The sequence below is a fragment of the Fundulus heteroclitus genome, chromosome 1 (genome assembly GCF_011125445.2).
Source record: "Fundulus heteroclitus isolate FHET01 chromosome 1, MU-UCD_Fhet_4.1, whole genome shotgun sequence".
Taxonomy (NCBI): Eukaryota; Metazoa; Chordata; class Actinopteri; order Cyprinodontiformes; family Fundulidae; genus Fundulus; species Fundulus heteroclitus.
In genome coordinates this window covers 19,555,667-19,582,999 of record NC_046361.1, presented here as the reverse complement: position 1 = coordinate 19,582,999, position 27,333 = coordinate 19,555,667, and the positions used below count along the sequence as shown (strand labels likewise).

The 27,333-nt window shown below is 40.0% G+C and overlaps 2 protein-coding genes across 4 annotated transcripts in view; both read right to left on the bottom strand.

Moving 5' to 3' along the window:
- LOC105931760 (la-related protein 4) overlaps positions 1-9,895 on the bottom strand; it is a 42,043-nt gene extending 32,148 nt beyond the window's left edge. For 2 of the 3 annotated variants that reach the window (XM_012870593.3, XM_012870594.3), the window contains exons 1-4: positions 9,359-9,894; positions 2,252-2,360; positions 1,832-1,990; positions 272-350 (exon numbers count right to left, since the gene is read on the bottom strand). In XM_012870593.3, the coding sequence (XP_012726047.2) occupies positions 272-350; positions 1,832-1,990; positions 2,252-2,360; positions 9,359-9,475 (464 nt within the window). In that variant the 5' untranslated portion in view covers positions 9,476-9,894. Of the gene's footprint in view, positions 1-271; positions 351-1,831; positions 1,991-2,251; positions 2,361-9,358 lie in introns of all 3 variants that reach the window. The other variant, XR_004931077.1, reaches the window with a different exon arrangement.
- A 1,338-nt stretch (positions 9,896-11,233) lies between these two features.
- Positions 11,234-25,408, bottom strand: pfkma (phosphofructokinase, muscle a). The gene is made up of 22 exons (XM_021320509.2): positions 25,243-25,408; positions 24,240-24,313; positions 24,078-24,155; positions 22,657-22,846; positions 22,350-22,515; positions 20,039-20,083; positions 18,974-19,082; positions 17,578-17,673; positions 17,395-17,487; positions 17,187-17,312; positions 17,014-17,078; positions 16,658-16,721; positions 16,387-16,533; positions 15,390-15,460; positions 15,218-15,305; positions 14,469-14,621; positions 14,219-14,383; positions 14,064-14,125; positions 13,005-13,116; positions 12,817-12,916; positions 11,616-11,721; positions 11,234-11,500 (listed from the first exon to the last, which is right to left on the bottom strand). Exons 1-22 carry the CDS (start codon positions 25,331-25,333, stop codon positions 11,359-11,361), a joined length of 2,343 nt encoding a protein of 780 aa, XP_021176184.2. The 5' UTR covers positions 25,334-25,408; the 3' UTR covers positions 11,234-11,358.
- Positions 25,409-27,333: the final 1,925 nt, after the last annotated feature.

The following is a 27,333-nucleotide window of genomic DNA, read 5'->3' as shown; positions in this document are numbered from 1 at the left end:
TGAAACGAGGGATGCGTCTGAAGCAGCAGACTGCACGCCTGCTACCCAAACAGCCTGACAAATATTTGCTTTGCTGTACTTGTGTGACTCTGAAGGGCACAACCGCAAAAAATTATAATAATCTGCACATTTATCAGTCAAAAAAAACCAAAAACACTTTCATTTCTTAAATTAAAGCAGCTGGATTGTGATAGTTGTGAAACCCCGAGACTCACATGGACTCGTGTTTATCTCATTCACCTGAAAGTGTTTGGCCTTTTATTTCTCTTACCTTGAGAAATAAAACTCCAGCTCTTTCTTCAGAGACTCTCGTAGATTCTCAGAGGAGACCTGTTCTTCAGTTTTACCATCTAACGACAGACAAAAATCAAAATGTCAACAGTAAGAAAAAAATCATCAAATTAAAACATATTGTACAATAAACTAAGACCACCCGCCTCTAAATCACTATATTTCAGACTAGCCTTGTCCCCAATAAGGGCAGTCCTGACATTGCACAACTAGATTATTTAAAGAGAGTAACCGTGCTGTGAGCGGCCCCTCATCCACCGCAACAGTGCTTCAAACAAGCCACAACTTGTGATTTTAAAGCGACACTGCGAGGAAACGAGTTGCAAGAACCAGAATGAAGGCATCATTCATACAAAAGGTAATACGTGGATGCCTTAAATGAACAAAATAAAGATTAAAAACATGTTCTTATTCAGGCAAAAACCTAGCTCTGTTCATTAGCAGACTGATCAGCCCACAAGCTTGCTTGGATGCCTATCAGAGTTTGTTTTATGCTACAATGCGAGCGAACGCAGCACGTCAGTGTCTGTAATCCAGTCTGGTAAACATGGTTTCTTCAGCGGGTTCTTGCCTCTACATTTTAAAATCAGAGGCCCACGTCCTCCCTCGTTCCTGCCTTCATCCCTTTCCCTCTCCAGCAGATCTGAACCACTTCTTGGCCAAAGAAAACAAAAAGAGTGTCACCAACAGGAACAGCTAACAGGAACAGCAAACTCACAAGATGGCGCCTCAGAACTGATCTGCTACACAGAGCAAAACCTTCGCAGGAAAGAAAAAAGGTTTATAAAACTAAAAAAAAATAAAAATAAATCTGACAAGCCTCTAAGATATGACTTCCAGTCCTAAAGCAAATGTTGCAATCAATCTTCCCTCTCCATCCCACGTTTGGCTGGAGGGCTTGGGGGTGCAGGGTTTTAGCCGTGGTCAAAATCCGTCATAAACTGAACTTTGACTGCCTCCTGCCCTTGAGCTCACTCAGCATGTGCCTCCTTTAGCATAAAAACAATCACCACATGGCACCGGATGCATTAGCTCCAGGAAGTCCCAGCGCCGGGTCTGATTCAGACGGCCAATTATGCAGCACAACCCACTACAAAATTACTGGAGTGATATTATAATGGTGTCGTTTTATTTGACCGCGTCATAATCCCAAACATTCCTCCATTTCACTTCTTATATGAAAAATAGATTTTTAAAAAGTACTGAAAAATCTCTGGAAATGTCTCTATGACGTACAGTTTGGGTTTCTCCGTGTCGACGTACATAACAAACCGCCTTACGGTTTAGGTGTGGCTGCATAATGCTTTGTGTAAGCCGCTTCACTTAAGTTACTCGGTCATCGCCATCAAGGTCAAACATTGGACGCGTCCAAATACTGAAACAAAAAACTGTGCTGCAGGGAAGCCATGGTTGCAGTATACAGGGAAAAAAAACTATTTTTGCAGCATTTTTATTTCCCCTAAAAACTATCCCCCACCCCCCCACAAGGCGTCGTTATAGTTTGAGGAAGACTGCATGCATGTGAGGCGACACGACTGACCAGAGCTCCCCGTCGTGGACTCGGCGGGGGAAAAGCCCAGCTCTTGAGGGTCCATCCCGTTCACCGCTATCTCAGCTGTTGCTGTGGAGCCGCCGTCACCCAGGGCGGTAAACCCCACAGTGTACTGCTTACAACCGGCCGACGATGGCTCCGAATAACCTGTTCACAACATTAAAAAAAAAAAAAAAAGATTTGTCTCAGAAACAGAGGCAACAGTTTGTTTATTATGAAAAATGCAACAGTCTCAATACTTTGTGCTTTTTCCAAGTTAAACTGTATAGCTAAGCCATCTCGGATGTCTTTAAAAATACCCAAAATATCCTTGTAATAAAAAAATAAAACTTAGCAAAGAAAGAGGAGTCATTTCCAACACGCTGAAGGACATTTCACTCTGCCTATATTAATGTGTTGAGCACTTACTGATGTCTGAGGGAGGCCAATGAGGACTGGAAACAGCCTCGCTGGGGGCCACGGGGATCTCCTGCCACACCTTGGCATTTGGGTTCAAACCGGCACCGTTCGAGGTGACCTTCAAAACACAATCCACAGATCAGGTGAGCTTCAACTCAAAACAAGACTAAAGGCAATCTGTTGAGCATTTCAAAAACATTCGTAGGGATTACTACAGAGGTGGGATCTATGAAGTTAGCCACTGGACGCACACCGAAGACCGACTTTTAGCCGTTTCACTGAGTTGTCACTTCTTTATCAGGTCTTCTTGCCAGACTTATAGAAATTATGATCTTGTGTAAATTCTCCATAAAATTAGAGAAATCCAAAAGCAAAGACAAATACCAACCCAATAAAAATATATATCTAACAGTCCAGATGTGACATAACACTAAACATAAAACGTACGAAAACAAAACAGTTTCCCGTTTCTAAACCGTTCTGCATTAGTCATTGAAATTGTTCTATTCCTCTCTGCAAGTTCTGTAGAAGCGTTCTTATGCGACATCAATGTGAACCAGGTGTGTTAAAGCAGAAAAATAACACTACCAGGGCCGTGTGCGTTAAGGACCACCTCTCTTTGACCTTTATTTACAGGAGGAAAATAGGATAGCTTGAGTTCAGTAGTTGGAGCGCACAATTCATCCGAGAAGAAAATCTAAGAACGGCTCAAGCCGCAAATAAGGCTGCGCGACATTTCACAAATTTATCGTTGCGACAAAGCACTGTGTGCAATATACATGTTATTTTAGGTTTCCTTTTTAAATCCAAATAAGAATGGTTTAGCAACCTGGTACTGCAGGTAAAAATCGATTTACACCACTTTAAAGTTTAGGAGGAGGTATCAAAAAAAAAATTATTCAAAGATAAATCAGTTGCGTCACAATTGATAAACTGACCCATTCACATTTGCCCAAATGTTGCAATAACCACAGCAACAACAACACTCACCTAAACAATTATCTGCGGCCAACATGTCGAGTGAAGCCAGGAAAACATTTGCTACACTCCTTATCGGCACGCAAAAAGCATTGCTCAGAGGAACTTTATCCACAACAGTGAGGTGATAAACCTCCCGGTTAACAAACGCTAACGCTGTGTTTAAATATTAGCTTCACAGACGGCCCAAAGACGGGGCTCCGTTCTGCTGTGGTACGAAGGAACGCAGGAAAATGTTAGTTAGCTGACGGCTCAGTCGGCTATTGAACAGTGAAGCAATAAAACAAACCAGTGCACACCGCGCCATTATTTCTCGGTTTGGTTGTGAAGCTAATAGAGGCTAATGTGGTCAATAATAACAAGTTAAGGTGGAGCCAGAGAGAAGCTGAAGAATAGAGCAGAAAAAAAGTAGCAACGCACACTGCTGCTGTTGAGCACTCGTGCCTGGATCCCACAGTAAGATTTTAATGTTGCTGGTTGATTTTCAATACCTGAGACCCCACACATGACGATACAATCTTAGATAGAACAGGTTTACAGACATAACACTGTTGGTCCTGCAGTGTGCGTACCCCCAAACGACAAGCACAGCACACAAACAGAGTTCACTTAGGAACACTCAGATGCCTGATAGGAAATCTAGCAAAACCTCTCAAGATCAACCGTAAGTTCAGAGTAAATAAGCACGGCCCACGAGGAACATGGGTAAAATGTCCGTGGACTGAATTTGACCGAAAACGCTACAAAAAGCTGTCTTGTCTGCAGCATTCTGGATTCCCCTCCGCGGTTGCGTCACCTCGTTTTCTGATTGGCTACATGTCACACTCAACAGGCTGCGCGCTCATTTGTCCTCGGAGGAACAACACACGTGCTAGTATGTCAGGCCAATATCCCCAATTTGCAGTCAAAGTGGTCCCGATGTGGGATTATTTTACACTATTTAATGACAAGGGAGCAAAATGTTCTTTATGTGGTTCTGTTTTTAAATATAAACATTCAACAAGCTCCTTGAGTTGTCAAATAGTGCCCATTGGGCTGTGCTGCATGGCGAAGCAGTGGCAACTTCTCAACCAAAATTTACTGATTTGCTCAGAAGGTGAGGATGTGATGACAGAAAAGCAGAGCGCATTACGCAGAAATACAGTAACATGATAGAAAAAGACAATGCCAACTAGAAAAATTTGCATTTCCTGCGAAAATGCACTGTGAATGCAGATAGCTGAATGATTAAGCAAAAGATGCAGAAGATCTTTGAAGAAGAGAAAAAATAGCTGAAAAGCATTGAAGAAGTTGAAAAAGTTGAAGAAGTTGAAAAAGTTGAAGAATTTGAAAGAGTTGAAGAATTTGAACATGAAAGAACAATAGCTGAACTATTAGAAGAAGAAAAAACTGAGGGAAAGGCACCAAACATTTCCCAACTCATTTCTAAACACTGAATCGTTTAACAAAGCAGAAGTAGAATTTCAAACTTTAATATACTGTAGCCATATGTGGGCCTGCATTTCTAGGGAGTATAAAGGGTTTCGCCCCCATTGAAAAGCATTGGATGTTTTACACCTCCTAACTTGGAGATGCTTTACGTGACGAGGCCCAAACTTATTGTGGAGCATTCTGTATAAAGGAGGTACAGACTCTGTAAAGCAGAAGTTTGTCCGAGCTTCCTAGAGCTACTTCCGATTAGCAACATGCTAACCATTAGCCGCTAACATGGTTGTGCTCAGGATCACCGGGTGATTGTACTCTGTCAGTTTGGTCCAAATCCTGTACTGGGAAGTGCCTCAAATAGGGGTGCCAATACTTAATGTCACCAAACGTGACCAAAGTTCATGGGTCAGATTGGCCTACTTTAGCAACTCAGCCTCACCACATCTGGGCCCAGAACTCAACATTTGACCAAAATGGTCAGTAGCGCCATTTCCCACAGGTGGGTGGTGCTGTATTGGCCAATTGGGTCGTGTCTGGGCATCATGCCAGGTCCTGTTGGAAGCAAAGGCCCAATAGGAAAGCATGTGAAATCCAAAATTGGACAGAAAACTGACACATGGCTGAAAGTCACTTGAAAATTTTAAAATGTTAAGAGGAAGTGACTGTGCGAATTTCAGATTTCTACATTAATCACAGCCGCTGCAGCGGGCGTCAAAAGTTGCCATTGTATCCTAATGGAGCTTCTCCCTCTGGCCCTCAGAGTTCCGTCGTCATGGAAACTCACTCACACACCTGCAGCGGCCAGTCTACCGAAGTGCAGAGACTTTGCTCACAATATGTCCCATTGGGTTATAATGGAGAACTTTGCCTCGCACAACGCTCCATATCTCCTGATCTGTAAATGGTAGAGACGTAATCTTTTCTGCGTTTCTTTCTTAACGGATAGGGGAAGAAGACTTGGTATCGGTTTTTGCTGGAAATATTTTAATAAAGGTGTAAAAAATTATGATCTAAAGAAAATTTTTAAGAAATTTCCAAAATCCTCTAAAAATGGTCCCGAACAAATCGCTCTAGCTGAAAAAGTATAAGAGATATCAAATTAATTCTTTCACTGTGAGTATCAGCAGACTTTTGAGGACTATGTTGCTCATTTTTATGTTTGTACAAAAATCGGTGTAGGCACAGCGACCATGTAAAAAAGTGGATCATGTGGAAAAATGCAGCTCTAAAGCATTTTCAGGATTTTGCACATTCGCTACTCCCGAACAAATTGTTCCTGCGGAAAAACCGTAACAGTTATCCACAAAATTCCTTTTTTGTGAGTGCCAGAAGGGTTGGGACATTCATATGTGAAAGTCTCATGCCTGTACATCAAACGGTTTAGGAGTAGCGACGATGCGAAAACGTGTGATGTTTTGGATTTTCAGACGTCATTTTTCAAAACCGCTCCATAGGAAATGAATGGGGGAGGTTTCGGGTTTGTGTCGCTCTGAGGGGATTTGCGAAAAATCTATAAATGCCACACCAATGAGGGTTACATTTCCTGAATCCAGACAAAAATCCCTACGTTTTGATGTATAATTTATGTGGATAGGTTGAAAATTGAGCGAGTGAGAAGAAGTTGTTCGGAGATGAAGAATTTGTTGAATTTCTAGAGTGCGCACTCTATAACTGCCTCCTTGACGACCATAGCAACGCATGTTATTTGCTGAATTTTTTGAAAAGCCAAAATTATTTTAAGGAGGTACTATATGAAAATGGTAAAAGATATGAAAAAGCTGAAATAGACCATAATAGCTGAAAGATATCACTACATTTTAAAAGTTGAATGGCGTTTCTAGCTGAAAGTAGGCTGAAGCAGTAAGCTGTCAAAAAGCAGCTGAAATGAGCGGAATTTTTGTGAATTGCATTCATTTCCTATGGGAGAAAAAAAAGCTGAAAATTTGCAGAAAAAGCTGAATATTTTAAAAAGTTGAAAAGTTAAAAGTACAAAAAGATATAGCCATCGATTCCAGAAGAAGCTGAATAGTTTAAAAGTTGAATGGTTGAAATCGGAGAAAAATTGTAGGAGGAGAAGCGAATCAAACTTTAAACAGTAAAAACGCAAAAGAGGATCTCAATAACTGTGAATGCCTACTGCATTCACAGTAATAAGAGTGGTTGATAGTGAGAGCTCTCATGAGGATTATAAATATTTTCTTCGACTCTTTTTTTGTTCAATGATGTGTTATATCTTAGAAATATGACAAAGTAAAGTAATGTGTAATAAAAACAATTGTTAATTGCAGTCAGTATTTAATAGAGTGGCACAATAAATAAATTGTGCCACCCTATTTTGTACAATTGTAAATACATTGTACAAAAAGCCCTTCATGCTATTGGAAAGACCCTCTTGATGCAAGAAGAGAAAATGGCTGCTTATCAATTAATGATTAGTTGATCAATAAGATCAACTTTAGATCAACTCATTAGTTTTATATGCACCAGATTGTTTGGAAACTTGTCTTTTGTATAGAATAATTCTTTACTTGCCCCCTCAGTAGCAACATTTATTTGTATCATCCTAAATTTGACAGGCAACACAGTAACAGACTAAAAATAATAAAATAATTGGATGACTGAATCAAAGATACATACAGGTATAAAGGATATTAACACTTAATAGTGTTCCCTTTTCTTCTGTTTAGCCAAACAAGAAGGTGAAACTTAAGCCTCTTTAACCTAATAAAGTTAATGTTAAGCTGGTCGTATTGTAATTAATTCTATTTTTGCTTTTAACCAATTTTTAAATTTTTGCTTTTAACCAGACAGAACACTGTGCCTAAAAGAAAATGTTGCTGCTGTGTTAAAAATAGTATTGAGTATTTTTCTTAATATCTATATCAACTTTGACATTTTAGTATCACAACAACTTTAAGAGGGAACGCCACCATCTAAAAAATTATTTATTTGAAAGGTCAGTTCCAAATACTGATAAATATTTAAAGAAACATTTATTTAAAACCAGAACAGTAATTTTCTCCCATAAAAAACAAACAAACTGGCAAACAGAGTGCCACTGGGGCTGCAAATTTTCTTGCCCTTCCCATATTAGCACATGCTACATTAACCCAAAAAATGAGTGTTTGGAGGGCAGTAACTATTGGCTAATATATTCTACGCCTGCCACAAATGACCGTGGTCAAGATGATAAAAGGTCAAAGTCTGGGGGAAACAACATTAAGAAAGAGCCGTGAGAAAAATGTGAATGTTTAAAAAGAATTTACCAATAACAGAACCAATGCATGATTTTCTAACATCTATGGTGATCTATTTTGTTCTACCTTACCAAGTAAATAAGCTCTGTTAGCTGACATCTGCTCTGGCGCTGTTAAATATTTATACACTCCTTATGAGCACATTAGGTAATCTGTGTTTACATTGTGGTAATCCGTGAGAACTGGTCATCTATCAGTTTGTGTCTCATTTCTCATGTGGCTGTTTTAACCCTCGGTAGCAACAGCCACATTAACCTGACTTCCCAATTCTGTCCTTATCTCTCGCCAACAGCCTCTACACCCTTTGCAGTTCAGTCTGACAGGAGCAGCTTGCTGTTACATGTTTCACCTGCATCTCTCGTCAATGAAAACAGGGAAGGGCGTTTATGAGCGGTGCAACTTGAAACATGGTGACAATATGCGTGCTTCTGTGTCACAGGCCGGGGACAACCAAGACGCGTCAGCTGACTGCGCAGCGCAGGCCAGGTATTTACAGCGCACGTTCCTGCACTGGCTAGGCTAGCTAGCTAGCACGGCGATTAGCCCTCACATTACAGCGAATGAACGCCAGCTACTCGCTCAACAACTCACGCACTTTTCACCAATTAATTCAATGTGTGGTCTTTTGCTTTACTTGGCGCCTACCGACATTATACGGCTGCGTCAAAACTTAAGTCGTAAGCTAATTATTACTCAGCAAACTACTTATTAAGAGAGCTGGGAAGTAGCGGCTCGAGTTAGCCAACCGCCATGGAGCCCCTTGCTAACGACACATTTACATAAACTGCCTGCAAACAGGCGTTTAAGCCGTGGCGTCTCAAGTGGGTCGAGACGCCAACAAAAAGGCGAAAAAGGTTGCTGCAACTAGGTGTTGAAAAAAAATCTAGACGGGGGTTTAAAAAAAAAAAAAAAGAAAAAAAAAACACAACCCAAGTTTAGAGTTATCGGCCTATCGCTACTTTGTTGGGTTAATTTTAGCTGATAAATGTGACTCATGCGCTCATGAGGTCTCTGGTGTTATGCCGGAAAGAAAAAAAAAAAGAAACACTTTTCCTACCGCATGCGTTTTTATTAAAAAAAAAAAAAAAAAAAAAAAAAAAAAACATTTTAAACGTGAGAAATGGAGTAATGCCTTTAAATTTTTTTATATATATTTTTAAATAGCTACAGTTTTTTTTTTTTTTTGCAATTTAAAAGTACACTTAATGCTGAGGGCAAGGGTTATGGATTCTGCAAGGGTGGCATAAAAAGCCCCCCACTGTGTACACATGAGCAAAAGATAAAACGACCATCGTGCTCAGAACTGACAAAAACTGGTCCGTGTGTCGCTCAAGGCTATCGCTCAATCAATCAAATTGTCTTCCCATGACAGAGGTGCCTTTATTTCAGCACCACATCGGGTGAGCATAAGTCGCTTAGCCAGCTAGCCGAGAAGCTAAATTAGGCCTCAACTCACCATGCCGCCTGACCCTCCCTCGTTCCCCAGCGGAGCCTCGTCCTTCCCACCGCTCTTCGGTCCGGGATCAGCCTCCTCCTGCAGCAGCGGTGGCTCTCCGCTCTGGTCTGAACTCATCAGCCGCTCCTGACTCACTTCCACCCCGTTTCGTTCTCCCGGCCCCCCGCCTGCCGCCGCCACCACCTCGTTTCCCAAACACCGGCTGTGCTTCTCAGTCAGTCGAGCTCGTCTCCCGGTCAACCGCACACTGCAGCTAGCAGGCTAGCGCGCGATGAATCAACGGAGCGGGCTAACGGCAGCTAGCTCAATGAATCAGGCTCGCGCGCTTGGATGAGAACAGGAAGAGCGACGCCAAACCATGACTCCTTTGACACCACAGTCTCCGCTGGAGCTTTAGCAATTGTTACACCTCCCAGCGACTTCGCAAGGCGCATTCCTTGTCGGGCGAGCGGAGCGGACACTGGGGACATGCACCTTCCCTCAGCGCAGACACACAGTCCGCCGACGTCCCAGCTGCCACCGCGAGTTCTTATTGACCTTTGCAGAAGCCGTTTCCTCTTCCGCTTCCTGTAGTTTTTTTGTATTGTAGTTTTTTTTTTTCCACCAACACAGACAGAACACCTCTTCTTTGCAGTCTAGGCAAAAGGGCTCATTTTAAAGTTAAAAGGTGTTCTTGCAATGAATCCTGGAACTACATATTATATATATATATATATATATATATATATATATATATATATATATATATATATATATATTTTTTTTTTTTTTTTATCTTTACAAAGAATGTATTTACTGAAAACAGGAAAATCGGTTTTAGAATAAATCTGCAACTGTGGAAAAGAGGTGTGCATACTTTCTGAATGGACTGTAAATTGTTAATGAACTGACACAAGGGTGAAGATTTTTTACATCCATATTAAATAAATAAAACTAGTTTTCTAGAATTCAATCAGAAATACACTAAACATAGAAGCACATTTCCAAAAATCTATTTTTATTAAAAGAAACATATTTTTAAATTACTTTAAAAAAATTATATTTCATTTGACAACCAAGTTATATTATAAAGTGGGAGTAGTTTAGTTTTGGAAATGCAATGCTTGAAAACTTCCTAAAATGTGCTCGCTTCTTAACTTGCTTTTATTGTTTTTATCTTCCTATATTTTAATTATCTGAAGCACTTTGTGTTGTCCATGTACTGAAATTTTTTAAACAAATAAATTTGCCTTGCCTTACTGGATAACAGTTATAGCACAAAACAGCCCAATATTAAGTAACTATCATATATTTTGGCACCTTTAAATCCAAATGTTTTAACGGGATTAACATTCCAAAATAAAATGACATTCAGCAGTTAACAGCAGGTGACATGGCTCTTACGTGTCTTTTCATTTTTCAACAAGAGAAGGCGAGGCTTGTGATGTAATCAACTGTTTCTTTCTGCTCTTGAAACCTAATCAGAAAAGGTAAGCGATGACAATGCTTAAACATGACAAGTTAAGCTCATAAGGTTTTGTGTCAGCAATAAAATCCTTATCTAGCTGAACCACCGGTGTAAAAACAAAGATTTCACTGGTTGTAGCCCCTTGAAAGTAAGGAGATTCACTTGTAAACGGTGATTTATCAGTCAGAGACTGACGACTTCCAGTGTAAAAAGAAATTCACTCACTAGTAATGTTCTAGTTATCCATTTCCTATCTTGAATCTCAGTGAAGTGAAATGCTTAAGGCTGGTAAAGAAATGCAAGCCAAGTATAACTCACTGATTTATAAATAAATGTTTACTTATTTGGTCACTTCAAATATCTCTTTATACTAGCTGACAACCAGTGTGAACTATTGAATTTAATATAAAAAAACAAACACACTCATGTATGTTAAAACAGCAGCTTTTTTATTAAGGCACATAAGTGGTTGGACTGGAAAATTAAAAACAGGTAACTGAACAGAGAAAAATGCCCTAAACCAACCATCTGCCCCAAAGCAAAAAGGCCCAGTCTACTTCAGGTGGTTTCCCCTCTTGTTGAACACATGCTCCATGTCGGCGTGTTCAGATGTGTCCAGCTTGATGTCGTACTTGGCCAGGATCTTCATGATGGGCCTGATTTTCAGCCACCACTGTGTCTTCGGGATGCGGTGCCTGCAATGAAGAGAGAGAGAGAGAGAGAGAGAGCGAGGAGAGGGATCAGCCATCTTTACGACCGATGCTCTGCTCAGCACAATTTGTCATTTCAGTTGGCGGCTGTGTGACTTACTCGAAGTCTGTGTCCGCTTTCAGATCATCTAGAGGCTGGAAGGTGAGCGCCCTCTTCCTCATGCCCAGTACACAGGCAGAGTCTGGCGTGTTGGCAAAGATTCGACCTAAGTGAGACAAAGTGAAACAGTGAACCCATCCCCAAGCTCTGTGGAAACAAAATACTGGTTTGCAGACCATAAAAGTGTGCCTCAAAAAATTACAACATCATCCAAAAGTTAATTATCAAATATTATATGGACTCGTCACACAAAGAGTTCAAATGTGCCAGAGATTTTGAGCGTTGATTTCCATTCATTTAGATTTTTAGGGCTTACACCTAATGAAAGCTTCTCAGAAAACCGGTAAAGAGATTCTTTATCAAAGTTACAATGTGATTTAAAAACATCAGAATATGAGCGCTACCCAGACTTGTCGGTTTTCCTAACAAATAATCCAGAAAATTCAAACCACATGACTACTGTACTGCCAGAGAACCATGAGTCAATGGGGCTTCTGATGGTTTTCTGTATTATCAAGCATAAACATGGCATCGTAGTCTTTTAAAACAGTTATATATAGTAAAATTATGCTGTGTTAATGGCTTCTAATATCTTTTTCCAGTACACTGTTCGAGAAGCTTGACTTAAGAAAGAGCCATTTTAAAGTTTACACATTTAAAATCTACGTCTTAGGGATATCCGGGCTGTATTATCATTTCATCTATCGCATAGTAAGCATCAATTTAACTATATGACTATCCCACTTTATCCTTTTCCTTTACCCCTTTTATTATCCATCTCCACCTTTAAGTTATGCTTGGGAAGAGTGGGACTTCCAGCTCAACGACATCTGGCAACAGCCGGGGAAAAAAACAACATTTGTTTCCTAAATCTAAATGAGAAAGCCTAACGGGTCACGTTTTCTTTTTTATCATTCCTTACCACCCTCCCCATTTAAGTCTTCTGTCTACAGATCTCTCTTTTTAAGTAGAGTGTATCCCATCACTTGTAGTTATGTTATAACGTTCCTGTGAAAGTTTGGTCATTTTTTGGCCTTTAAACTTCTCAGCTAAAACAACAACGACTGCCCTTAACCATTACACCCATCTTCTGTGTATTCATACGTAAATATAATAATCAAAACCAGAAACGCTAATTGACTGCTGGCTAATCTCTGTTTGCATTAAAAACATTGAACAATATCGTTTTAGGCGCACGTACCATGCCTGTAGCACTCCTTGAGCTTCTCAGTCAGCCAGAGAATAGATTTAGCTCCCATCTTTGTGGCAAAGTTTCGGTCAAAGGGCGTCGGAGTTCCGCCCTGCAGTTGAGAAGAGGACAATTAACCTTGATTAACTCAAAAAAGAAAACGTGTTTTATGCTCTGGCTGCATGTTGATTCTTCCTGACCTGCTGCATGTGTCCAAGGATGTTCTTGCGGCAGTCAAAGACTCCTCTGCCTTCTTCCGAGTACAGGTTAAAGATGAAGTCCGTGGTGTAGTTGGCATTGCAGTTTTCATTTCTGACGTGAGAGGACGGGGAACACAAGTCAGCACACAGCCAAATTGGGGAGAAGGGACGTTTAGAACAATGATGATAACGTGAGAGGAAGGTCAAAATTGTTTTCAGTTCAAACATGTCAGAAAGTAACGACCATTTAGCAACAACTACGATAAAAAAAAGAAGAATCTGGATTTTTTTAGTTTGATTTTGTAAGCAGGATTTTTTTTACTGTGATGTACGGTGCCTTGCAAAAGTTTCATCCCCTTTGAAGATTTTAACATTTTTATCACAGTACCACCAAAAACCTCAATGATTTCACAGAGATTTGATGAGACTAACACAAATGTAGACCATTAGGAAGAGATGCTTAAACGTGAGATGGAGAAAATGATGCATGGTGTACGTTTTCTTTTACGAATAATATAAAGATCTGAAAGATGTGGTGTGGAAGGTTATTTAGCCTCCTTTACACTGGCACCCCTAAATAAAATCCCATGCAACCAATACATTTCAAATGTCACCTAATTAGTAAATAGAGTCCAACAGAGTGTAGAAGAAAACCACCATCTAAAAAAAGCCACAAGAGGTCCCATGTGTAGCTTGTCACAAGCCGTGACATGTGGCAGAAGGTGATTCATTCTGTCTGAGCTTGAGCTACTTTGCAAAGAAGCATGAGAATGAGGTCTGTGACGAATGAATAAGTAAGATGAAACAGAAATAGAAAAAAAAAAAATAATTTTGTAGATGGCACTGACGTTTTGATGTCAATTACTTCTATGGTTACCCGGAGCTGAAACGGTGAAATAAAAGTGCAGACATTATAATATCATAAGTTTAGGCTTTTTATTGAGACATGAGTCCCGGTACGAGGGTTAAAATGGCTTAAAGGGTTCCCAAATTCAACATATTGGACAAGTGTTTGTCCCCTGACTCTTCTTGTCCTGCGTGCCGTTGAGCCAAACATACCTGAGAATCAAACCTCGCTTCACCGTTGTCTTCATCTTCTCCACAAGATGCTCTACGTTTGTCTGTGGTGCAATTTTACACATCACACAGTCAAAATATGTTACCTCTGCCTGATAAAAAAATAAATATATATATATATTTATAAAAAAGCTCACCTCCAGGTCCCTAATGTTGAATTTTTCCTCATAGATGTACGCAGCGTCAGCCCCAGCAGCCAGTCCTGCCATGGTGGCCAGGTATCCACAGTATCCACCCATGGTCTCGACAATGAACACGCGGCGCTTGGTTCCGGCTGCGGACTGCTTGATTCTGTCACAGGTCTGCACAGATGACAAAACAGGAATAATTTTAGTTGTTTGACTATCCTCGAACAGCCGCGGTTATTTTTGGCGTTTCACCACTGACGGAGGTGATGGTGTTCAGGGCGGTGTCGGCGCCAATGCTGAAGTCGGAGCCGGGGACGTTGTTGGAGACAGTGGCGGGGATCACCACCATGGGTATGCACATCTCCTCGTACTTCTCCCTGGCCTGAACCATCTCCAGACCTCCAACATAGGCCTGCAGCAGAGAAAGCCAATTTTTGATAGGTCTTTTTAACATGAGGGCAAAACTGTCAAGCTTATAATGTTCGAGGAAAATACACCCCTCAGTCTAGGGCAGCGGTGTCCAAACTTTTCGGCCATTGGGCCAAAATTGTTCAATCGAAAACACTTGAGGGCCAAAAAAATGAATAAAAATAAATAAATAACATGACCAAAACATATTAAACTGTACTTGGCCAATTTTAATAAATGAATTCCAGTCAGATTTTAATGCACCAAAGTCTGCATTGGAGTAAAAGTCGCCCTATTTAACTATGAAATTAAAGCAATTGTCAAAAGTGTGCTTATTAAGGGACAGATGTTTTGTGTTGTACCAAACATTCAGTTGTAAGGTTTTCACTTGTCTATAATACATTTACAGTAATTAAAAATAAAAAGTCTCCATATGCAAAAAGCCACCAGTGTTGGTCGGCCAAATCTTTTTTGAAATGAAGTTGGAGGGCTAGACAAAATCAGCACAAGGGCCACAAATGGCCCCCGGGCCACACTTTGGACACCCCTGGTCTAGGGGGACAGATTAACCATCATTTACAAAAAAAAGTTTTATCTTACCTCAAATCCACCAATAATGATCAAAGCATGGAGGTTGAACTTGGCTATGTTCTCACTGATTTCCTCCAACAGTTTCCCTGGAAGAGTTCTTCATGCACATACAAACATATTTGGCTATATAAGTGCCGGCTTAGATAAAGTGTCACAGAAATATGCACCAACACTCTTTCACCTCTTAGTTCCCAACACCGAGCCTCCTTTTCCAGTCCAGCCGCTCACCGTGGTCCAGTTTATGGGCTCGATCTGCAGTCAGGCAGGATGACCAGATGAAAATGTTTAAACACACATTTCCAGAGGAGCCAGAAATTCATTTAAATAAACAGAGACGCAGAACACAAAATATTAAAGATGTTTTTAAGTATATTCGAAACGTTTTAATATTATGACAAAAAGATTAAGAGACATTAAGGAAAGCCAAAATTAAAAATACTGTGTTAAGAGTACAGCTACGGACCCCTGTACTAAGCAAAGTAAAGCATAAATGCAATATTTTTCAAAGCAATAATGCTTTGAAAATCTAAATATACAATGCTAAGCCTACCCAGTTTACCCCAATACCCATTACATTTTACAATTGGTCAGGTATTACAATGGATTTAAATAAATTTACTCTAAATTGTCCTTTTCTCTGTTGTCCTACAAAAAAAAAAATAGGTGACCATTCTGCCTCTTGCCTCTTTTTAATTCATTAATATTCTTGGAAAGTAAAGCCTAAAATTATTAATTCACCTAAAATGCACAATTTAGGCTAAAATCACTAATCATAAAACTATTCAACAAGGAGTATGAATACGTATTTTGATTAATTATTCTTAGATGATGAGCTCCAAGTCGTTGAAATCAGGACTCAAGACTCGATTTAAACCTAAATCTGCCAGAAGTATGAGTAATTTTGGGCTTAACTGTGTGTATATATATATATATATATATATATATATATATATATATATATATATATATATATATATATATCCAGTGTTTCCACAGTTTCTCATTCTCTACAGATTTATTGATAAAAAAAAAAACATCTTTTTTTTTTTTTACCATAAATGACTGAATGCAGTGTAAAGCTCTTTTTGGGGTCCTCAGGACTTTTAACCGCTATACAGGTACAGGCCATTTACCACTTATTTATGTTTCTAACACAGACATTGACAATGAACAGGTACCTGTCCATGAGCCAGACCATCAAAACCATCATGGACAGCAAACATGGAGTGACCCTGGATGATGCCCATCTTCACTGCCGCACGGACCGCAGCGTTCATGCCGGCGCAGGGAGCTCCGATGTTCATGACAGCCACGTTGATGTTGCTCTGCCACGAAGAGAAACAGCCAAAGTGTTGGTTATGAACAATGATATCCTTATTCAGTTCGATCGTTCTAAAAGCAGAGTATGGAGTCTGGTGCAAAATTTAAAAAAAAGGGAGGGATGCTCACCTTAACATCTGGAGGATTGATGTGAGCCAGCAGCTTGTATGTGTTCCAGTTATTTTCAAAACTCCTGAAAATGAGAAACATCATTAGCTAAATTCAAGGTAAGTTCTGAAAATATCTTAAATTCAGATGAGTTTTTGATTCTCATCTTTGTTTTTGTTTTTGTCAGTGATTGGGACAAAGAATCACTAGAATCACCCAAATATGAAGAATATCTGAACATATGAACATCTACATCTGAACAACTCATTGTGAGTCTGAGGACATAAAAATAACCCTATTTGTATTAAGATTTAATTCTACTCATTATATGCACAACCTTATTTTTTTTAAGATAATGAAAGTATGACGACACATACTTTCCCCTGAGCTTGATAGCCTCGTCGAATTTGCCGGAAGCCATGGCAGCCGTCACGTCTTTGGTCTGCAAATAACACGTGGAAAGGAGAGCCGAGGAAACGCGTCCCAGTGACGTTTATGAATAATGAAAACAGGATCAGCAGGATGTGTGAGTAAAAACATTGATACGCACCACTTGGACACACTCCATGAGGGGCAGCCTGATGGCCTGGTTTCCAGACAGACTGACCACACAGGCAGGGGTGTCCGGCGTGGCCTCCAGCAGCGCCATCACCGCCTCCACGCCCATCCTGCTGCCCTGCGGGACAGACGCACCTCTAGATCAGCATGTTTGTGTGAGAAAAAGGTTAGGCCGATCGTGTTATAGCGCAGGTAGTCACCAGGATCCTGTCGAAAGCAGACGGCGTTCCCCCTCTCTGGACGTGTCCGAGGATGGTGGTCCGCGTGTCAAAGCCAAGCCTGTCGGTTACCAACTGGAAGCAGGTGAATATGCAACTTTTTAACTTTTTCTGTCAATGTCAGAGTAACAGTAAACAGTCCAAGTAGAGGAAAATGAGCTGTACCTTTTTGATCTGGTCCGATGTGATTGGTTTGCCGTCACTGGAGATGGCGCCCTCTGCCACGATAATCACATTCAGACGAGACCCTCGACTCCTTTGCTAAAATATAGACAATAACCAACAATAGGATATATCATGTTTGCATGTTCTGATTGCCATGAAAGTGGCTTTTCTTACACTTCAAACGTCAATGTATTTGTTGTAATTTAACGTGAGGGAACATTAAAGGTATACTATGCAACCGGGGTTGATTTTCCAGCGAGGCTCCCCCCAGAGGGCGAAAGTAAAAGTGCACTGTCGTAAAGATGCTCAGCTGTTCTGGTTTCTCCGTCAAGCCAGGCGCGGTTGTTTTGAGCTTAGCAGATGTTGTTGCTTTCGCGCGTGCATATAATGAATAGCAGGGCAAAAACACATGGAGTTCTCGCCGTAAAGCAAGACCGACTCTCGCGGTCTTGCATGAGACTTCTGAGCCTGTGGGTGCGGGCCGAGGGCTCCTGCAATTGCAAGTACGGTATTTCCCCCACAGACCACCATGGCGGCCAAGAAAACCTTTGTTCGACCTGAAATGACTCATTTAATCATCCAAAACGGTATGGAACACATTAATTAACTGAAAAATGTTGCGTAGTATGCCTTTAAGCAGGCTGTGTGGCAAGAAGAAAGCCATAAAAATGGCCGTTGGCCCCAAGCCACGTAGGAGACACGGCAGAAATGCAGAACAAGCAACTGTAGTCGGATGATACCAAAAGTGAACTTTTTAGCCTAGGAAAATGCAACATATGACAGAAGAATAAAACCACAGATCGCCCTGTACAACCATTCTGAATGTAAAACATGGTGACGGCAGCATCATGCTGGGAGGATGCATTTGCTCGGCAGAGACAGGGAAGCTGGTCAGAGCGGATATGAAGATAGAAGGAGCTAAAAACAATGCAATCCAGAAAAATTTATTCGGTGTTCACCTTCCAGCACCAAAATGACCCAGGACATAGGACCAGAATAAGGCAACACTAAGTATAAAGCATATTAGCGTGTTAGAACGGCCCGGTTAAAGTCCAGTCCTGAACACAATGAAGGACCGATAGCAAATCATGAACTTGGATGTTCACAATCTGAACAAGCATGAGTTATTTTGAAAAAAGAAGAACAGGAAACTCTCCAAATGTGCAAAGCTGGTCAAAACCCCAACCCAAAGCACTCGCAGCTGTGATTTCAGCAAAAACCATTGAATTCTGCTCAAATTGTCTGTTTTACAAATCTGTGCCTGAGTTAAATGTGTGTGTCACGTTAAATAAAGGGAAGTTTGTGGTTATAGCGTGACAAAATGTAACAATGTTGCAGGGGTGTGAATACTTAAGCACGGCCCTTTATGACATCACTAACGAATAGAGAAGCTTACGTCTGTCAGCCTCCTGCACAAGTGGTTCTCCCAGCCGTCATCTGGGGGCATCTCTGGAATGAAAACCCAGTCGGCCCCACAGGCCAGAGCCGACACCAGGGCCAGGTATCTGCAGCAGCGCACACCGACCAAAACAAGGATCAACACGCCGTGTCTGAATGTCGGGCCAGCAAAGGTGAGCACACGCACAACTTCAAACAGGAAGGCTGCAAACGTTAGCGCCCATTACGAATAATACAAAGAGGAAAACTCCAAAACATTAAATGCGTTTTAGGAAATGTTACTACATTTTTGTATTATCCAAATGTTCTGTTTTCTTTTTGTGAAGTAATTATTGAATGTTTTATCAAATGTTATAAAAAAAACTATTTACAATCAAAGCAAGATTAGAAGCAAGAGTTTTTAAATAAACCTTATGAGGCACATTATTATATATATATACATTATACATTATAATGTATAATATACAATATTATATAATAATATATGTATATAATATACATATATGTATATATTGTATATATATAAATATACAATATATGTATATATAATACAATATATAATATATATATATATCATTAATGTATAATAATAATATATATATATATATATATCATTAATGTATAATAATAATATATATAGTATATATATATATATATATATATATATATATCTATATAATATCTATATATATATATATATATATATATATAGAGAGAGAGAGAGAGAGAGAGAGAGAGAGAGAGAGAGTGAGAGAGAGAGAGAGATATTATGTGACGTGATACAATAGAAGCCACAAAGAAAACAAAAAGCAAAGCCAAAAACATTAATACATGAGCAGTTATTCAACTAATTCAGAAACATAACTAAGCAATAAAAATTATTAATATCCTTTTTCAGTCTCTTTTTAACAGGGAATAAGAACTGATGGTTTCATTATTTAAACTTTTACGCCTTAAAATAATATTTTAGTAAATAAGTTGATTGAAGTAGCTTAATTCAATGTACTACATTTTAGGCTTTAGTTGCACATACAGATAAGCAAAAGAAGCATAAAGAACTGACCCACAGTGTCTCCCCATCACTTCCAGGATAAATGTCCTCTGGTGGCTGCAGATAAAGATGAAACATTTTATACAGAACAGTGAAAATAAATCCTCCATAGACCTGCAAGGATTTCAGTTTTATTCAATGTTACGAGCAAAAGTATTTGCCTCCACGCAGATTTCATCTCTTTGCTTTTTGTCACGCTTAAATGTTTCAGATCAGTAAACAAACGCTCAGACAAAGAAAAGCTGACTAACTACAAAATGCAAATAGTGATTTTATTTAATAAAGGGTGAAGACATCCAAAACCACTTAGGCCTTATGTACAGTAAATCTAGTTACATTATAGATCAGCTGTGGCTACCTGTATTTCTTTGGCTCAATTAATTTATCCACACAGGTGTTTCCTTAGCTTGACCTGCAGAATCAAGAAATTATTTCAACAAAACCTGTCTGACGACATAAAGTAAGCAAACCCATTTATACTATATATATATATATATATATATATATATATATATATATATATATATATATATATATATATATATATCTGTGAGTTAAACTAACTCAGAAAGCACCATATCATACTCTGATCTAGTGCAGATATGAAACCAAGTCAATAAAATCTATCAGTCTGAAAAGGGCTACTGGGCCATTTCCCAGGCTTCAGGACTGCATTGAACCACAGTGAGAGCCATTATCTACAACTGGAGAAAACAACCAGTAGCGGGGAAGCTGGTCTACCAAAATCACTCAAAGAGCGCATCAACGACTCATCCAGGAGGTCACAAAAGTTTGGAAAATATCTAAAGTTCTGGAAGTCTCACTCAAGCTCACTGTTCATGATTCTACAATAAGAAAGGAGAGACTGGGCAACACTGCTTCTGTGGGGGGCTTATACGGTGAAAGCCACTGAGTAGACTAACATTACATCTGGTGTACAATTAACACTGTATTTAAGAGAAAGGATTAATCAAATCAATAATCAAAACATGTGTCTATGTGCTACCTTCCTGCTTCTGGACCTGGGTGGGTTGTTGCCATTGATGGAGCCATTAATTTCTCCTCTCTACTAAAAGAAATGAATAAATCCTGAAGGAGAATGACTAGCCTTCAGTTCAACACCTTAAACTAGAGGTCACTTGGGTTATGCAGCAGGGCAACGTCTCAAGACACACTGAAAAGCTCACCTCTGACTGGCTTAAAAAAGTGGAAGAGTGTGAAGAGTGGAAAAAGCCTCCAATGGGCCAGCTGATCAAAATTGTTGTTAAAAAAGTAATCCACAATTCCTTCATGGGCATCCTTGAGACTCTTTGCCAGTTAAACACTTGATTAGGGCTGAACGATTTTGGAAAATAATCTAATTGCGATTTTTTTATCTTAATATTGCGATTTAATGCAATAATTTATTTTCAGATTAATTTATCATGTCTTTTTAAACATATTAGGGCTGTACGATTTTGGAAAAAATCTATACTGCGATATATTTCAACCATAATGGCGCTTTAATTTTGACTTTTCTCTGCATTAACCACAAGCAACAAAAATGGCCTGTAGGTAAAGATGTTTGTAAACAAGGACTATTTAAAACAAGTAATTTAACAGTTTTTATTAATCTGAATATTATCATTCAAGAGAATAGCTTGTTGAATTGGACATCAATCCTTGTGAAACCAACAAACATGTCTATGTATTAATCAGTTTCATCATACTTAATGCTATGGTGAGATTCCTGAAAGTTTCTGGTAAAACAGTATGATTATATAAACTCTAAAACAAATAATAAAATTAGATTATCTCACTGCTGCAACTCTCTTCGCTTCCATGTGGAGCCAAACCCACTTTAAACATATTAACAACAGCAAAAGGACGTGTCTGATTCATTAATTGTTACATTGCCAAAAGTTGCAGACCTCTGCGATTTGAAAATTGCGTTCTTTAAAATTGTGATGATATTGAAATTGCGATTAATTGTTCAGCCGTACACTTGATAGCACATTGATAGCACACAACAACCCGCCAATAGATTCATGGATCATTTTGTATTATTTGATGATCTGAAACATTTAAGTTGGGGTAAAAAAAAAACTAACATTTAAGTTACGGGGTAAAATACTTTGAAGCACCACCATAAACTGTTTCAATTTGTGTTACGCAGATTATAAATAGTGTCTCCGTTCACATTCCGAAACATAATTTCCATTAGGAAATGTTTAGCTGGTTGTAAACATTTTTGAGTCAAGAGCTAAAATGCGATGCTGCTTCATAATTTGACCTCCTCCACAGGTTTAGATTTAAATTTTCTGGTTCTGGAAAAGGACCTGACCTCTGCGCGGTTGTAGTGATGGCGTCCACCACCTCAATGATGCGGTGGAGGGCGGAGTCAGTGCCAATGGTCATGTCCGTGCCACAGAAGTCGTTGTCGATAGAGCCGACCATGCCGACGATGTTCAAGTGGGAGGATTTCTTGGCTTCCTCTGCTGTAATCTTCCCTGAAGAAAAAGAAAACTGCTGATGCGAACGCATGCTGACTAAATACGACTTTCTTGATAGCCTGTTCTCCTAACAGTTTATAAACAAGATCCAATCCTCTATAGAAAAAAGGGAATATAAGGGCTTATTTGTTTATTTACCAGCTCTGACCAGGTCCGCCAACAGACCGCTCCACTCCGTCCTGAACTGGTTGGCTCCGGTCAGACTGCCGTCACCTCCGATCACACACAGGTTGGTGATCCCGAGCTTCACCAGGTTACAGGCCGCTTTCATGCGGCCCTCCCTGCTCCTGAAGTCTTTGCAGCGAGCGCTGCCGATGACGGTGCCACCCTGAGACACAGAGGAGAAGCTGCTTCATTCTACACCATATTTACACTTGAAATGGCCTAAACTCGAGGATTAAGGTTCTCTCATCCACTCAACAGCTCATTCACACCGGGCCCCTTTAGATGAGCTTAGATCTCTGCAAACCTTAAATCAGGTGGCAAAATCAGCTGTTTGATGTCAACACTAAACACTTTAGAGTATCAAGTTCAAAAGCCTCCGAGCTGGAGCTGGAGCAGTTAAAAGGTCAGTTCAGATTACTGGACTGCTGTAGCACTGTGATATTTTTCTTTTTCAGACACCCAGTGGTAAACCTGCCTCTGTACCGGGGTCAATGCGCCGTTGCATAATCCATGTTGGACCGGGCATTAAGATATTAGAGTGTCTCAATATTTCCTGGAGAAGACTGACATCGAGATGAACTGCTTAGGTGCTAAGGCTTTACCACGAAGCCCTATCATCACTCTTCCAACACCGTGCTTTACAGATGTTAAGAGCTATTTGTGCCTCAAAAACCTTAAACTGTGTATTATCTAAAAACATCAATGCTTTTGTTTCAGCGTGTCAATAGTGTGTCATAAACTGTGTTTTGTTCAGATTAACCTTCTGCAGACCAGAACCGTGCTTTTTCCCTGGCAACCCTCCCAAACAAACCATGTTTGTTCAGTTTTGGTTTTTCTAACTGAGCTCTGAGATGACGCGCTCGAGTGTAAAGAGGTTATGAGCTTTGTTGGTTCACTTAGCTTGTTAAGGTAATGCAGAACTGGAGATCAACAACAGAAAATGACAGCGCTGAAGCTTGGTCAGAAGGCTCTGGTCAGTGCTGATTTTTATATGAATCGCCATCATGTAAAATGCCATTTTAATCTATAGGGTGACTTTGGTCATTGTTTGACCACTAATGAAACCAGGATATCTGAAGATGCCATCCATCCAGACTGCTTGCTGTCTGGCTGGCTGGATGGATGGCATGAAAATAACTATTTTTCCATGCTCCATTTACGTTTCCATACAAACCTGGAAAATATCTACATCAAAGTCCAAAGTTTATCAGATTACGTTTTAACCTGTGTACTCATTGAAAATTATGCGTCCTGTCCTTTTCGGGCAATACATTTTCGGGTCTTTGCGTCTGACAACACATCAATTAACCTGTGGCTTCGTGATTCTGTATAATATATAATAATATATAGAGTATAAGTGATAATATAAAGTGAGTCAGCTGCACATCACTCACCAGCTGAAGCATCATTGACACGCTCTCCCATGTGGCCGGCCGGATGTGATCCCCTCCATCCACGAGGCCTTGGTAGCCCTGCATCGCACTTAAACGGTTATCTCTCATAGGAAGCACACACCTCAGTGTTTGTCTGACATGTTTTAACGCATTGGTGCGTACCTCGTGAACAAAGTAGACTTTGGCTCCAGTGTATAGACCCACTCTGACGGTGGCTCTCACCGCAGCGTTCATACCTGAGGGCCACAAACATCTTTATCTGTGATCTGGGTTTAATTGGCAGACAGCACAACCCAGATTCTCCCTCATGTGTTCAGTCAGACACAAAATCTTGGCTTGATCTTGACCTTTGAGGGAGTCCACCTTCACCTTGGCCCCGCGTGAGACGGAAATAGGCGTGTGGAAAAAATAACGGGAGCTGGGTTTGGGGGACTCTCCAAGTCATGTGCAGCTTCTGTCCACTGGATGTTGGCACACTAAAGGGCCACTGTGAGAGTTTGTGTTGTGACAAGAGCTGTGACATGCGGCGGCTCTTGTTTCAGCAGACAGCAGCTGAAGGATCAGTGGGCGTTTCTTTTCTCCATACCAGAAAAAGGTCAACGCCACTAAAATTAGCCCCAAAGGGCGGAAGAATAAGGAAACTGACGAGGGCCAAAAATGGGTTAATCGGCACAGAGAGAGACTGCAGGCTGGCGAGGAATACAAGGAAAATAAAACATCGTGCAGTTGAGTTTTTAACACATTTGACATGCAAGTTAAATTTCAGAAATAAATAAAACCATGATAGCACCTTATTTTATCTGACAATTGTTTCATTTTAAAATGTTGAGATTCAATGAGTTCTGAAAATGACACATTAAGTGGAGATAATTGTTTATTAATGCTCATGTACTGATGCATTATTAGCAGCTAATTTAAGTCAGAGTCATGTCATCATGGCGCCTCAATATCTTAGGGGGGAAAAAAAGATTTACAGAGGTACTAATTTCACTGGCCTCCAAAAGAAATACACTCCCTTACAGATGGCTGGGATTCAGCATTACCTTCAGACAAAAAAAAAAAACAGCATGAGGGAAGATGCTGTTTGAGTGCCTCTGAACTAATTATGTGTTTTAATAGTTCATAATAAAGGTGTAAATAAAAATATCCTAATTATTCTACTCACCTTGAGCGTCTCCTCCTGACGTCAGCACGGCTATGGACCGTCCAATGCCCATCTTCGTTGGGTCCATAGTCGGATGGAGGTCCTTGGACATGTTTAACAGAAGAAAGGTGTCCTAGAAGCAAGGTGGAAAGGATAAGGAGGAAGAACCGAGTAGATCTTCTTAAACTCTAAACCCCTGCTTCTCAGGGGAATCACGAGAGAAGGCTCAGGCTTTATAGAATACTGTTTCTATTCTTGCCCCCTCCCTCTGAGACCTTCCCCACTTACTCGCCCATACAGCCAAACTAAATATAAGCAGAGACCACAGTGGACACAGTGGTTACACATAGAGAGACCCAAACCACAGGGCAAGAATACATCTCATGATAAGGCATTTCCCATCTATACAATAATCTGAATACAGCAATCAGTCTGAAGACGTTCAAGATACAGTCCTGTGACAGGTTTGTTTTCTGGATTAAAGAAACACCATTGATAAAAAAAAATGTATGATTAATTAGAGCACAGATTTCCTTTGCAGTACCTCAAACATTTAAAAAAAGCTGACTAAAGGAAAAGCTGCTTATTACACATGAACCCAAATTCATGTGTATTTGGGTTGACGACATCAGAAGAGGCACAATAATCATTTGGATAAGCCAGTTTTAGTAAACATTGTGACAGATGGCTGTTTACATATTTTAACATAGGCTCCAATGCACTTGAGGTGCATAAGAGGTGCTAAGAGTTCATCCTTGTACATTTGAGACAGATATTTACTCCCATGATCTACAAGCTGTAATGGGCATAGCCAGGGGTGGACTTAGCATTAGGCAGTTACCATAAAACTCCTCAGACACGTATGGTTAATACAGTTATTACTTATTAGCGCATATTAATTAGGTTTCTGATTAAATTCCTTTCGCTAAATTACCATTAGAATGCCTATTGTAATACGTGTGTCTCGGGACCCCCTCAGGGGAGTGACTACAGGAAAATGTTGCTCTACTTGCTCAGCACTATATATATATATATATATATATATATACATATATATATATATATATATATATAGTGCTTTTGTAGTCTTGTTGACGACTCAAAGCACTTTACGCCAGAGCCACGATCACAGTTGGACCCCAGCAGCCATCCTGCACAGGTCTATGTGGCTGTGGCAGGAAGAAGCTGGAATTAAACGGTGATTTCTGACAAGGTTGCTGCAGGCGCATGCATAGTGGGGGAAACTGGTAGGATAGGGCTCATTACGAAGCAAGTTTGGTAGAAGTAGCAGATGATGGAGCAGTTGTGCCAGAAACACAGCTGAGACTTATCTTAAGGGATCTCTAACTGAATGTATTAACCAGAACATGGTTTTGATATTCCTTTGGCTTAAAATGATCACTGAACATTAAGGGCTCCATGTTATCATGAAAACATGCCATTGCGATACTGTAGTTTACGACGGACCCTGTTCTACGCTGGGGCGAGAGGGGGCATTGCCCCTTCAAACAGATCTGCTGGAAAGAAACAGGTATGTCATCTCTGCATGGGTCGCTACGACCGTGTGTGTGTGTGTGTGTGTGTGTGTGTCAGGATGTTCAGCAAACCAGCCAGAGTCAGCAAAAGGTTGAACACTTTAAACTGTTTTCCCCCAAATAAAACATGTAAGTTGAGTAATGGGTTTTCATGCATGATGTAGACGTTAGCTAACTGATGACTCGTTAATACATGTCAGTAGGTCATGTTAAGCTAGTTAACAAGAATACTACTGTTACCTCGTGTTACATCCCTTGCTGATTAGTTCATGGCGAGAATAAACACAAGCCTCTTTAATTTCCATGTAGAACTTGAGCTCATTGTGTCTTTCCACATATTTAAACTAAATCTTTATTCCCATATCTATCTGCAAGGAGAAACCAAGCAGTTAACAGAACAGGGTTCTCACAGACATTATAGGTCATGACATTTTTATTTAAAATCTTGATTAATTTTGCACATCTGTTACATTTGACTAAAATGTGGGTTTTAGTATTGTGTCATTTTCTATGTTCTTGTCAATAAATTAAATTATGTGGCTTATAACCTTGTTATCTTGTCACTCCTATTTCATTT